The sequence below is a fragment of the Entelurus aequoreus genome, linkage group LG22 (genome assembly GCF_033978785.1).
Source record: "Entelurus aequoreus isolate RoL-2023_Sb linkage group LG22, RoL_Eaeq_v1.1, whole genome shotgun sequence".
Lineage (NCBI taxonomy): Eukaryota > Metazoa > Chordata > Actinopteri > Syngnathiformes > Syngnathidae > Entelurus > Entelurus aequoreus.
In genome coordinates this window covers 41,793,570-41,808,432 of record NC_084752.1, presented here as the reverse complement: position 1 = coordinate 41,808,432, position 14,863 = coordinate 41,793,570, and the positions used below count along the sequence as shown (strand labels likewise).

General features: G+C 42.1%; 1 protein-coding gene across 1 annotated transcript in view; it reads right to left on the bottom strand.

Moving 5' to 3' along the window:
- Positions 1 to 7,633: 7,633 nt before the first annotated feature.
- The window catches only part of dkk2 (dickkopf WNT signaling pathway inhibitor 2), a 52,355-nt gene continuing 45,125 nt past the window's right edge, over positions 7,634 to 14,863 (bottom strand). Inside the window, exons 2-4 of the mRNA XM_062033275.1 lie at positions 13,039 to 13,192; positions 12,825 to 12,956; positions 7,634 to 8,351 (exon numbers count right to left, since the gene is read on the bottom strand). Coding sequence (XP_061889259.1) covers positions 8,101 to 8,351; positions 12,825 to 12,956; positions 13,039 to 13,192 — 537 coding nt within the window. The 3' untranslated portion in view covers positions 7,634 to 8,100. The remainder of the gene's footprint in view (positions 8,352 to 12,824; positions 12,957 to 13,038; positions 13,193 to 14,863) is intronic.

Genomic DNA, 14,863 nt, shown 5'->3' with positions numbered 1-14,863 from the left:
TTTGTACCTTTTGTTTGAGTTTATAGTAATAATTAAACTATGTCTTTACCTGCACGCCACGTCCGTTCCAATTCTTTTGCACCACGGGAGAGCAAACCACGCCAAAGACCTAGTCCTGACAATATCAACAAAGCGCTCTTCTCATATGGAGGATCTTTTACTAGTGTTTTGGGAGGAGGTCCTTTAAAAACAGCAGAGCACTCCTGTCATATAGAAGATCTTTGCATTTGATTCTTCATATCGACAAAGCGCTCTTCTCATATGGAGGATCTTTGACCAGTGTTTTGGCAGTAGGTCTTTAGAAACAACACAGTACTCCAGTCACGTAGAGGATCTTTGATTAGCGATTTTGCGTTCAATCCTTGATAACGCCAGAGTCCTTATAACTAAGATAAAACTAAGATAATCTTTAACCAGCGTTTTTGCTGTACTTAAAACAGCCGACCGCTCTTGTCATGTAGTGGATCTTTGGCTATTGTTTTGACAGGAGGGCACTCCTGTCATACAGAGGATCTTTGACTATTGCTTTTGGCAGAAGGTCCTTACAAACAGCAGTGCTCCTGTCACATAGAGGATCTTTGACTAGTGTTTTTGTCAGTAGATCCTCAGAAACAGCAGAGCGCCCCTGTTATAGAGAGGATCTTTGCATGTTATGGTATTTTTTTTGTCATAAAAAATACAATCATGTGTGCTTACGGACTGTATCCCTGCAGACTGTATTGATCTACACTACCGTTCAAAAGTTTGGGGTCACCCAAACAATTTCGTGTTTGAGCCTTCATTTCTAAGAACAAGAATAGACTGTCGAGTTTCAGATGAAAGTTCTCTTTTTCTGGCCATTTTGAGCGTTTAATTGACCCCACAAATGTGATGCTCCAGAAACTCAATCTGCTCAAAGGAAGGTCAGTTTTGTAGCTTATGTAACGAGCTAAAGTGTTTTCAGATGTGTGAACATGATTGCACAAGGGTTTTCTAATCATCAATTAGCCTTCTGAGCCAATGAGCAAACACATTGTACCATTAGAACACTGGAGTGATAGTTGCTGGAAATGGGCCTCTATACACCTATGTAGATATTGCACCAAAAAGCAGACATTTGCAGCTAGAATAGTCATTCACCACATTAGCAATGTATAGAGTGTATTTCTTTAAAGTTAAGACTAGTTTAAAGTTATCTTCATTGAAAAGTACAGTGCTTTTCCTTCAAAAATAAGGACATTTACATGTGACCCCAAACTTTTGAACGGTAGTGTATATTGATATATAATGTAGGAAGCAGAATATTAATAACAGAAAGAAACAACCCTTTTGTGTGAATGAGTGTGAATGGGGGAGGGAGGTTTTTTGGGTTGGTGCACTAATTGTAAGTGTATCTTGTGTTTTTTATGCTGATTTAATTTAAAATATATATATATATGTATATATATGATATAGAGGATCTTTGACTAGGAAGGTTCAGATGACAGTGTTATTTATTTATTTTATTTTGTATCAATTAAACCCTTAAATGACTAACAGCTTTGATCAACGTGCTACATGACATCACTCGGCATGTGAATGGATGTGGTCTTGTTGGACACCCAAAAATGACTCAGTCCATTAATACAAAATACATTCTTTATTTCATCATTGTACTTATGCAAGAAGCAAACATCCATAGGAATTATTCACATAAAACAACATTTAGTCGGACCACACCATATACATACCATTTACACAATGTGTGTTTGTGTTGTGCACTTTGTGGCTCCCCTAGCAACCGTCTTTATAACGTCTGTTTGTTTCATCCTTTCACGCTTCGCTCACCTAGATTATTTTGACTGTGCCATTCAGGCGTTATATCTTCTTATATGTACATGATATACATTGTTTCTTAAATACATTATCATCACCACTCTATGTACACTATGGGAGCTTATCTATAGTAGAAATGGTTACAAAATGACAAGAAAAAGAATGTGATGATTAAAAAAAAAAAGTGTGAAAATGGACTTTGCGTCACATTTACTGCATGTCACGCGAACAATTGATGACAATATTTGAAGACATTTGATCTCAGAGGAGGATAAAGGCAGAGCATCCAGAGCTGACGCAGAGGCAAGCTAATGTTAGCATGTGTGCTTATTTTGGTCATTTGTGGCAGTATATCTCTAAATGTTAAAATGACAGAATCGGTCAGAAATTCTAGAAAACAGCAATTTTATACAAACAGAGAGCAGCAAAAAAAAAAAAAAAAAGTTGTCGCAGTCAAGTAGAGATTGTGGAGTGTAAGACCGCAGTAGATGCGGCGGGGTAAGCTAATGTAAGCATGTGTTTATTTTGGTCCATCCATCCATCTTCTTCCGCTTATCCGAGGTCGGGTCGCGGGGGCAGCAGCCTAAGCAGGGAAGCCCAGACTTCCCTTTCCCCAGCCACTTGGTCCAGCTCCTCCAGGGGGATCCCGAGGCGTTCCCAGGCCAGCCGGGAGACATAGTCTTCCCAACGTGTCCTGGGTCTTCCCCGTGGCCTCCTACCGGTCGGACGTGCCCGAAACACCTCCCTAGGGAGGCGTTCGGGTGGCATCCTGACCAGATGCCCGAACCATCTCATCTGGCTCCTCTCCATGTGGAGGAGCAGCGGCTTTACTTTGAGCTCCCCCCGGATGGCAGAGCTTCTCACCCTATCTCTAAGGGAGAGACCCGCCACCCGGCGGAGGAAACTCATTTGGGCCGCTTGTACCCGTGATCTTGTACTTTCGGTCATGACCCAAAGCTCATGACCATAGGTGAGGATGGGAACGTAGATCGACCGGTAAATTGAGAGCTTTGCCTTCCGGCTCAGCTCCTTCTTCACCACAACGGATCGATACAGCGTCCGCATTACTGAAGACGCCGCACCGATCCTCCTGTCGACCTCACCATCCACTCTTCCCTCACTCATGAACAAGACTCTGAGGTACTTGAACTCCTCCACCTCCACCCGGAGATGGCACTCCACCCTTTTCCGGGCGAGAACCATGGACTCGGACTTGGAGGTGCTGATTCCCATCCCAGTCGCTTCACACTCAGCTGCGAACCGATCCAGTGAGAGGTGAAGATCCTGGCCAGTTGAAGCCATCAGGACCACATCATCTGCAAATAGCAGAGACCTGATCCTGCAGCCACCAAACCGGATCCCCTCAACGCCTTGACTGTGTCTAGAAATTCTGTCCATAAAAGTTATGAACAGAATGGGTGACAAAGGGCAGCCTTGGCGGAGTCCAACCCTCACTGGAAACGTGTCCGACTTACCGCCGGCAATGCGGACCAAGCTCTGACACTGATCATACAGGGAGCGGACTGCCACAATAAGACAGTCCGATACCCCATACTCTCTGAGCACTCCCCACAGGACTTCCCGAGGGACACGGTGGAATGCCTTCTCCAAGTCCACAAAGCACATGTAGACTAGTTGGGCAAACTCCCATGCACCCTCAAGGACCCTGCCGAGAGTATAGAGCTGGTCCACAGTTCCACGACCAGGACGAAAACCACACTGTTCCTCCTGAATCCGAGGTTCGACTATCCGGCGTAGCCTCCCCCCTAGTACACCTGAATAGACCTTACCGGGAAGGCTGAGGTCTATTTTTTAGGTCTTATTTTGGTCCTTTTTTAGCAAATGTTGAAATGATAGAATCGGTCAGAAATGCTATTAAACAGCTGTTATGTACTACTAGAGACCGAGGGCAGCGGGGAAAAAACTGCATTACAGTGGACATGTTGGACTATAAGACTGTAGCAGTGTCCAGTTCTAAGGTAGCGCAACAGGTCGAGCTAACGTCAGCATGTATGTTCATTTTGGCTATTGCTAGCGTTACATCTTCAAATGTTGACAATGGGGAATTTGAGAAAAAGGGGGATGTTGGTGGATGAGACTGTAGCAGTGTCCATATTTAAGGCAGCACAACAGGCAACAAATAACAGCAACCTGCAGCTCTAGAGCGCCGCCCTACACTTCTTTCAGAGATGTGTGAAAATGGAAAAAGATTTAAAAAAAAAAAAAAAATTGTTTTACTATGGTTTCTGCAGAAGGACACAAACCTTCCTAATTATTAGTAATCCCACTGTTTATATTAAACATGCTTCACTGATGAGACTATTTGCCGAGCGCCGTTTTGTCCCACTAATTTCAGCAATCCTTGAACTCATCGTAGTTTGTATACATGTACAACTTTCTCCGACGCTGCCACAGAAAGCCGTGTTTTATGCCACTCCTCCTTTATCTTATTTTGTCCACCACACCTTTTATACTGTGAGTGAATGCACAAAGGTGAGCTTTGTTGATGTCATTGACTTGTTGGAATGCTAACCAGGCATATTCGGTCAGTGCATGCTAACATGCTATTTAGGCTAGCTGTATGTACATATTGCATCATTATGCCTCACTTGTTGGTATATTTGAGATCATTCAATATCCTTTACTTATGTTCTCTGTGTATTTAATTTATATTTGCATGTCCCATGACACATTATCTGTATGTAATATTGGCTGCATTTCTGATAGTTGATAGTGTGCCATATTGTTCCAGACCACAGCAAACATTACCCAGCTTACAAAGATTGTTATTAATCCATTAGAAGACAGCCTGTCGTTTCCTTTCACTTGGACACACACATCTATACCTTTGGCCATTCTAAGACAGCCATTTCCAGAAGTTATCTCACCCTCTGAGAAGCCTCTGATTTACTAATGGTTTCCAATGTTGTAAAAATGTGTAGTATATAAATTAAAATACAACATTTCTGTCAACCAAGATTTGCGTCAGCCTTTGATAGTAGGCTATAGCTAATGTTAGGGGTGTAATGGTACGTTTGATTGATTGAGACTTTTATTAGTAGGTTGCACAGTGAAGTACATATTCCTTACACTTGACCACTAAATGGTAACACCCCAATAAGTTTTTCAACTTGTTTAAGTCGGGGTCCACGTGTATTTGTATTGAACCGTTTCGGTACGGGGGTTTCAGTTCGGTTCGGAGGTGTACCGAACGAGTTTCCACACGGACATATTAAGTAGCGTACCGCACGTTGTGTAAACAATGCACACCGAGGCACAACACACGGCATGCTAGCAACGACCGGGCTAGGACAACATGTAAAAAGCCAGAGCTGGAAGACCCCCCTGCCTCGTTAAGATTTCCCGTTTGGGAACACTTCGGTGCGATACAACAATGGAGGACGGAGGTTTGCCGACATTGTTCAGCAGCTGCTTCTGACAACACGTCAAACATGCTAACCCATTTGAAGCGTCACCACCGCATTCAAGCAGCCTCTCCTCGGCGAGTCAGGCAGGGCTAAAGCAATAACAAATGTTTTTATAGCAGCAGATTTAAGACCATATTGCATTAGAAACTAGAACAATAAGCCCATATATCCTCTTACTGGCAAGTTAGCCAGGCTGGGGGGGAATAAAAGTTAATCTGAGGCTGAGTTGACTTGAAACTGTTTAATGTTGCACTTTTTATATGTAGAAGAAAAGTTTTGTCATTTTATTTAATCTGAGCAAAGACTTGAGGCAGTTTAATGTTGATTAACGTGGACTTAAACAAGTTGAAAAATTTATTGGGGTGTTACCATTTAGTGGTCAATTGTACGGAATATGTACTGTACTGTGCAATCTACTAACAAAAGTCTCAATCAATCAAAAAAAACAACACTTTATATGTAGAAAGGTTTTGTTAAGAAACCAATTCTGGGCCTTATCTTATTTAGTTTTTATTTGATATATGTTGACCACATTAACCCTGGCAATGGACCCTGTGTGTATATGTATGTTATGCCGTTCTTTACAAATTTGGTAAATAAATAACCAAAAACTTTATATTTTGTTGTTTTCTTACTGTACCGAAAATGAACCGAACCGTGACCTCTAAACCGAGGTACACTACCGTTCAAAAGTTTGGGGTCACCCAAACAATTTTGTGGAATATCCTTCATTTCTAAGAACAAGAATAGACTGTCGAGTTTCAGATGAAAGTTCTCTTTTTTTGGCCATTTTGAGCGTTTAATTGACCCCACAAATGTGATGCTCCAGAAACTCAATCTGCTCAAAGGAACGCCCGTTTTGTAGCTTCTGTAACGAGCTAAAGTGTTTTCAGATGTGTGAACATGATTGCACAAGGGTTTTCTAATCATCAATTAGCCTTCTGAGCCAATGAGCAAACACATTGTACCATTAGAACACTGGAGTGATAGTTGCTGGAAATGGGCCTCTATACACCTATGTAGATATTGCACCAAAAACCAGACATTTGCAGCTAGAATAGTCATTTACCACATTAGCAATGTATAGAGTGTATTTCTTTAAAGTTAAGACTAGTTTAAAGTTATCTTCATTGAAAAGTACAGTGCTTTTCCTTCAAAAATAAGGACATTTCAATGTGACCCCAAACTTTTGAACGGTAGTGTACGTACCGAACCGAAATTTTGGTGTACCGTTACACCCCTAGCTAATATAGATCATCATGTGTGGCTTTCATTATAACACGTATATAAGACTTAATTTTTTCTGGCTCCAGACGGATTTTTTTGTTGTTGTATTTTTGGTCTGATATGGCTCTTTCAACATTTTGGGTTGAGCTAATGTTACCATGTGTTTATTTTGGTTAAAAAAAAAAATAGCGTCATTGCTGTTCTTTTCTGGATTGACCCTCGTTCACTTTTAAGCAGGGCCGGCCCGTGGCATAGGCCGTATAGGCAAATGCTAAGGGCGCCGTCCATCAGGGGGCGCCACGCCAGTGCCACAAATGTTGGAGAAAAAAAAAAAAAAAAAAAGTTGGTACTATTATTTCTAAATGCAAAAAATAATCCCACGTTAATTAAAATGCAAAGTAAAGCCTATTTAATAGAAATATTATTTGTTACAACATTACGCCCCCCCGGCACGGTGCGCCCCCTCCCTTCCCATATCATGACTCTTTTTGGACATCACCACATCAAAAAATCAACACAAGATGTCAAAGCGGCCAAAACTGTCAGGTGCCCAGGGAAGAAAAAAGAGAAAAGAAGAGGAGAAACGAGAAAAAGACAGAGGTAGCAGGTATGTAACGTTAGCCTACATGAAATTATTTGTCTGTTACAGAATGTGATAGTAACCTGGCTTTTTAGCATTAAGCTAATGTTACATTATTCGGCAATTGCTAATCAATAAGTAGCTAGTTCTGTTTTAACGTCGGGTTAATATTGTGGAGGGGGCTAAATTGTTATGGAAAATAATAATGTAACGTTAGGTAATTACAGTACTCCCACCTTACATTCCTCAGAGACATTTGTATTAGATCTTTTAAGCAGGTGTTTTCTGTTGACATTGTTATTGCCTTCTGGTTAGCTAATATTTGCCCTGCAGGTAATAGTCACTTTTCCACCCCTTTATATATTAGGTATAGTTGTAAGCCTAGTTGTTAAAGTGCACATCATTAATGTTAATTAAGCAATATCACATGAGAGGGAATGCTGTTTTTTTAATTTGATCACTGCTGTGATTCGGTTAAAGATAATCATAACATAACATTCTCATATAATATGTTAATTTGCTTTCTTTAAGTAAAAAAAAAAGGTCAAAGACAAAGCTATTCGGTTTCTTGTGAGTATATACACTACACTGCCGATGTGGGGGGGGGGGGGCGCCACCTAAAATCTTGCCTAGGGCGCCAGATTGGTTAGGGCCAGGCCTGCTTTTAAGTAAATTCATGGAAAAGTGTTTGGGCCGTATGATGTGCTTTGATTTGGCATGATTCAATTTGTTTCACGCACAACAGCATTCGTTTTGACTAGTAGGTGTGGTTAAGCATAGTGCATGATATTTCACATATTTAGGCAAGCCAGCGTAAAAACAAATCTCACAAAAGGAGGACTTTCAAGCAAATGAATTTTGCAGCATGTTGAGGAATGTACTGGACGCTCATAATAATAATAATTACAATAATAATGTGGCTTCTCTGTAGACGTCTTACAGCTTGAGAAAGACGTCTGCGGTCAACACAAACTGGCATGGAGGTGAAGTAACGCAACACACAGTCCCTTCTGTCCGTCTATACTTCAATTTTTAAAGTAAAAAACAAATAAAAGTTCCCTTTCCGCCTCTTCAGATCTTCTGGCACATGTGGAGTCTGGACTTGGACGAAGAGGTGGCATCCTTCCACACCTTGCAGGAGAGCCCCTTGGCACAATCGCAGCGCTGGAAGATCTCCAAGTTGTGGGAGCCCTTCTTCCTCTGCTTGGTGCACACCTCGCCCAGTCGCAAGACCGGCTTGCAGATTTTGGTCCAGAAGTGACGGGCGCAGCAGTATCCCTCGGAGCAGTCGGAGGTACGTAAGCAAGGGTCGCCCTCGTGGCCTGCAACACCACAAATGAGGTTACACATGCACGTTTTCAGGAGTCATTTTTGACCCTTTTTTAGTACATGCTGCAGTAGAAAAGGGATTCATATGGCCCCGTTCTTGGGTGAATCTCGCATGAGAGGAAGGTGGGGGTTAATTATTATGCAATACTGTCTGCTGGAAATGATGGAAAGCGCCACAAACTGCAAAAAGTGAAATCTAAGTAAGATGAAATATCTCAAATAAGGGAGATATTTGCTTATTTTCTGTCTGATAAATGGTAAATTAAATGACAGTATTTCCACATTCACCCATTCACACACACATTCACACACTGATGGCGGGAGCTGCCATGCAAGGCGCTAACCAGGACCCATCAGGAGCAAGGGTGAAGTGTCTTGCCCAAGGACACAACGGACGTGACTAGGATGGTAGAAGGTGGGGATTGAACCCCAGTAACCCTCAGATTCTCCCAACCACGCCACGCCGTCCCCCATAAGATAATTCTCCTCACTAAGCAGATTTTATGTTCGAGTGTTTTACTTGTTTTAAGTGTTTTGCTCCTAAATGATGTCAGTAAGATATTACAGCTTGTTGCTGAGATTTGATGAGCTATATTGAGTAAAACATGCTTGAAACTAGAATATCAACTGTTGCAAAGCTGTGTCATCAACACTCACAAGTAGAAAACTACTTTTTTAAAGTCATCATTTCTTACAAAATCATGACTTTGACACAATTATGTCTCATAATTAAAACAGATGACAGCCAAATGGACTTTGCTGTTTTATTTCCAATGAAACAATAGAACATACCAGGGCATCCAGTGAGGGGCATTTTGTACTCCCTCGTCCCAGGAAGAATGCTTTGCGGAAATCTTTTATTTATAGATCTTTATCGCTCTGGAATAACCTGCCTCGAATTCTCACCAGCATTGAAAGTAAACAGGTTTTTAAAAAGAGAGTAATATTTTATCTGAGTTTTTAAATTAGTTTGCTCATTGATGATTTGTTTAGTTTTATATTGTGTAGTTATATTTATATGGTAATTATTATTCTGTGACTGTAAATTGTTTGCTTGTTTTTTATTGATGCTTTTATTTTTTTCTGTATTGTGTAGTTATAATTATATGCTTTTACTTGTAATTGTATTGAATTGTGGACCCCAGGAAGACTAGTGGGTTGTTGAGGCAACCAGCTAATGGAGATCCTTAATAAAAAATAAAAAAAAAATAAAAATAAAAATCAAACATACGTACTCATATAGTAGTACAGTTGTCACAGTACAGTAAACTGACAGTTAATATTTAAACATTTAACATGTGACATTTATAACTATTTTGAACAGTATTTGGTTCATGCACATTCAGATGAATCCTTCAAAATGACAATAAAAAAATGTTTGGCCGGGGGCCGGGCTGTATATATGCGCACTAATTGACTGAAAGAGCACGCACTTGGCATGATGATGTCATGTTATCCATGGAAAAATGCATTTTTAGACAATATGATTTGCCTGAGCGGCTAGGAGACCCCGAGAGTAACAAGCGCTTGCCTTGTTGCCTTTCCATTAAGAACAATAAACTAGTTTTTAGTATAAGTTTGCTGGTTTCAAGAAATGTAATGCCGAGCGCATATCATTATGTCAAGATAATGGCACTAGCATTTACTTCATTTAAGAATATTTTTCAACATATTGAGCAAAAAGGTCTCTTTTTTTCTTCTTTCTACCAAGAAAAGTGCACTTGTTATTAGTGAGAATATACTCATTTTAAGGTATTTTTGGGTTCATTGAGGTTAGCTAATTTTACTTGTTTTGGAAAGTCTTGACAAGCCAAATTTTCTTGTTCTATTGGCAGATAATTTTGCTTAGTTCAAGTAAAATACCCCTCATTTTTGTATTTTTTTTTCTTGTTTTTGTACACTGACGCTGTGGTCAAAGTTGCCACAACAAACATTTTAAGTTATTCAACACTTTACTGCTGTCTGGCGGCTAAAGTGGACAGTGCACCAACCCCCCCCCCCCCACCTCCCCATTAGTTACGTTTCATGTGCCGGGTAAACCGGGACGAATGGGGCCATATGAATCCCCTTCCTAGTGCACAATAATTTACCTTTATAAACTTTACTGTTGGACTCCGGGGTAACTTTGTATACCTTGTCCAGGTCCATAAAGGTACAAGTGTGTTCCCAAGAAACAATACAACTCAGTGCCAATGTTGACATATTCTAACAAAACCTGGACTCTTGAATGTAGGGGTGTAACGCTACACAAAAATTTGGGTTCGGTAAGTACCTCGGTTTAGAGGTCACGGTTCGGTTCATTTTCGGTACAGTAAGAAAACAACAAAATATAAACTTTTTGGTTATTTATTGACCAAATTTGCAAAATCTTCCAGCAAAAATATTTTTCTTAGTGTAATATTTGATGTGAAGTAACGGGAACCTTGGATAGGTCAATAATTCATAATAACATTGATTTTGATTCAATATTATGTTTTGAGCAATGACAGTTTGAAAGAAAAAATAAACAGCTTTGTTTTATTAGTCAACATTGCAACTTTTTCTAAATTACATTTAACCTTTGAGCTTTTTTTATTTCACTTTTGTTATGTTTTTGTTTATTTTAATAGTATTTTTAGAATGTGCCGTGGGCCTTTAAAACATTAGCTGTGGGCCACAAATGGCCTCCGGGGCACACTTTTGACCAGATGCCCGAACCACCTCATCTGGCTCCTCTCCATGTGGAGGAGCAGCAGCTTTACTTTGAGCTCCCCCCGGATGGCAGAGCTTCCCACCCTATCTCTAAGGGAGAGACCCGCCACCCGGCGGAGGAAACTCATTTGGGCCGCTTGTACCCGTGATCTTGTCCTTTCGGTCATAACCCAAAGCTCATGACCATAGGTGAGGATGGGAACGTAGATCGACCGGTAAATTGAGAGCTTTGCCTTCCGACTCAGCTCCTTCTTCACCACAACGGATCGATACAGCGCCCGCATTACTGAAGACGCCGCACCGATCCGCCTGTCCATCTCACCATCCACTCTTCCCTCACCCGGGAACAAGACTCCGAGGTACTTGAACTCCTCCACTTGGGGTAGGGTCTCCTCCGCACTCCACCCTTTTCCGGGCGAGAACCATGGACTCGGACTTGGAGGTGCTGATTCCCATCCCAGTCGCTTCACACTCGGCTGCGAACCGATCCAGTGAGAGCTGAAGATCCAGGCCAGTTGAAGCCATCAGGACCACATCATCTGCAAAAAGCAGAGACCTAATCCTGCAGCCACCAAACCGCGGTCTTCCCCGTGGCCTCCTACCGGTCGGACGTGCCCTAAACACCTCCCTAGGGAGGCGTTCGGGCGGCATCCTGACCAGATGCCCGAACCACCTCATCTGGCTCCTCTCCATGTGGAGGAGCAGCGGCTTTACTTTGAGCTCCCCCCAGATGGCAGAGCTTCCCACCCTATCTCTAAGGGAGAGACCCGCCACCCGGCGGAGGAAACTCATTTGGGCCGCTTGTACCCGTGATCTTGTCCTTTCGGTCATAACCCAAAGCTCATGACCATAGGTGAGGATGGGAACGTAGATCGACCGGTAAATTGAGAGCTTTGCCTTCCGGCTCAGCTCCTTCTTCACCACAACGGATCGATACAGCGTCCGCATTACTGAAGACGCCGCACCGATCCGCCTGTCGATCTCACCATCCACTCTTCCCTCACTCGTGAACAAGACTCCGAGGTACTTGAACTCCTCCACTTGAGGTAGGGTCTCCTCCGCACTCCACCCTTTTCCGGGCGAGAACCATGTACTCGGACTTGGAGGTGCTGATTCCCATCCCAGTCGCTTCACACTCGGCTGCGAACCGATCCAGTGAGAGCTGAAGATCCAGGCCAGTTGAAGCCATCAGGACCACATCATCTGCAAAAAGCAGAGACCTAATCCTGCAGCCACCAAACCGGATCCCCTCAACGCCTTGACTGCGCCTAGGAATTCTGTCCATAAAAGTTATGAACAGAATGGGTGACAAAGAGCAGCCTTGGCGGAGTCCAACCCTCACTGGAAACGTGTCCGACTTACTGCCGGCAATGCGGACCAAGTTCTGGCACTGATCGTACAGGGAGCGGACCGCCACAATCAGACAGTCCGATACCCCGATAGATATTTTTCTGCCCTGCTTGCAATTTGTGGTGTCACGCAATGTTTTGTGTCTACGCTTTAATGAGCTTCACTAGGTGCAGAAACAGCGCTGGGGGTTGTGGTTTCAACGAGGCAACCTATACTTTGGCCTCACATAGACTTTAAATATGAGAAGTGAGGCAGTTGTCAACAAAACTTGTGGCTTTGCCTGGTTATCTTTGACTCTCTGCCACAGGGCATTTGCTCCAGCAGCGAGTTGCAATTTGAAACATCTCGAATCGTACAGCGCCGTGTCCATTTTTAAACAAGATGACACGCAATATGTGAACGACGTTCCTGCGGTCGCGTCGTACCTTTGAGAGAATGCTTCGCGTGCGCTTTCCCACTTTTCCTCCAGCTGTGGTCTTTAGCGGAGAGCTTGTTGTGTTCATCCAAGGCGGAAATATGAGGCGAAATCACGCTCTCAGAGATAGCCACACATATATCTAGTCAAGAAAAAAAGAGCGGACGGTAAATAAAGATTCTGAGACTCAGGACTTTTTTTGAGTTGAAGTGTTTGGGACGTACAGTTGTTGCAGCGGTTGCCGGGGCAGCACATGGCGTCTCGATGGCATCGCTTCTTCCTTCTGCGGCACACCAAGCAGCGAGACGGTGCCTGCTGAGGACTGTGGCAGTAACTTCCCACGCTGCACTCTTTGTCGTTGCTGCACGGATACACCTGCTGGGGAAATGCATACCTCCACGTCATTCAGACTGTACACTGCAAAAAGTCAGGGTTCAAAAACAAGAAAAAATTACAGCTCAAAGAGGCAAAAGTGAAAAAAAAGTGAGTTTTGAAGGGGAAATTGCAAACTTCCTGTTAATTCTTGCAGAAAGATGTCAGTGTATGAAATCTAGGTCTAGGTGGGACCTACATAGAGGTTTTTGTTTCATGTCTCTACGACATTCCTACTGGAAGTTACAGGCAGTTTTGTCTGTTTTTTCCTAGGTGGAGCTAGAGCGCAATTTTGAGTTTTGGGGTTTGGTTTTTTGATTAGATCGCAATTTTCGCCAGTCCTGATGTGTTTGTCAAATTTACAGCTCAAAGAGGCGGCGGTATAATAATAATAAAGAATAATAATAATAAAACCTTACAATTACAATAGGGTCCTCTGTCCCAAAGGGACATTCGGTCCCTAAAAATACAAAAATGAGGGGTATTTTACTTGAACTAAGGAAAATTATCTGCCAATAGAACAAGAAAATTTGGCTTGTCAAGACTTTCCAAAACAAGTAAAATTAGCTAACCTCAATGAACCCAAAAATACCTTAAAATAAGTATATTCTCACTAATAACAAGTGCACTTTTCTTGGTAGAAAAAAAAAAAAAGAGACCTTTTTGCTCAATATGTTGAAAAATATGAACGTCACACCCCCTTTCGATCGACATATTTTACAATCAAGTGAAACGCAACAAAAAATGCAACAAACAGTGAAATATGAACGCGAAGGGTACAAAATAAAGCCACCGACAATCTGATATATCTGATATATCACTAAGCTTTAGAACTTTGTCGTGAAAATCTCCTTCCGCGTCTGTGGAAACGCTTCCCGCCCACACTGCTTGGTGCCTCGTCTGAGCTGCTGTGACGTAGATTACCATAGTAACAAATTAGATGACCATAGTAACTAATTAAATTACCATTGTAACTAATTAGATGACCATAGTAACTAATTAGATGACCATAGTAACTAATTAAATTACCATTGTAACTAATTAGATGACCATAGTAACTAATTAGATGACCATAGTAACTGGTATATCATCCCAAAGCGTAGATTCCAACCATTGTAAGACTTAGTATAGTTGAAGACTTACGGTCATTAGAAAACATGACTGCACATCATAATGGCAGCTACACTTTACATCTTAAAGATCTAAAAAAATTATTTGGGTGGTCCGGCGGGCCAGATTGAAAAGCTCAACGGGCCACATGTGGCCCCCGGGCATTAATTTGCCCAGGTCTGTTCTAACAGAACTGCGAGATTCATATTCTGCCTCTGAACTACAGTTGACAATGGCATGACAAGCTCCAACCATCTGCCTAAGTCCATTGGAGACTTACCAAAATAATTGTTGTCTTAGAACGTTCGCATTCTTAAGTGTAGTAGTTGACATAGCCGACTTTCATGCACTTTCAGGCGTCCAGGCGGGAATATATTCCTTTTGTTGTGACTCTGATCACTGTAAGCGATAGTGAAAATGGATAGTTGGGAGGATTTGTGCATTGTTTTTAATGAGCACTGTGGAGAACAAGTCAGTCTTAGCAGAGACAGATGGTTCGTTAAGTTGTCTTTTCAACAACTTAAACCTCCAAAACCACAATGTTGTCATACCCTAAAACCGACCCAG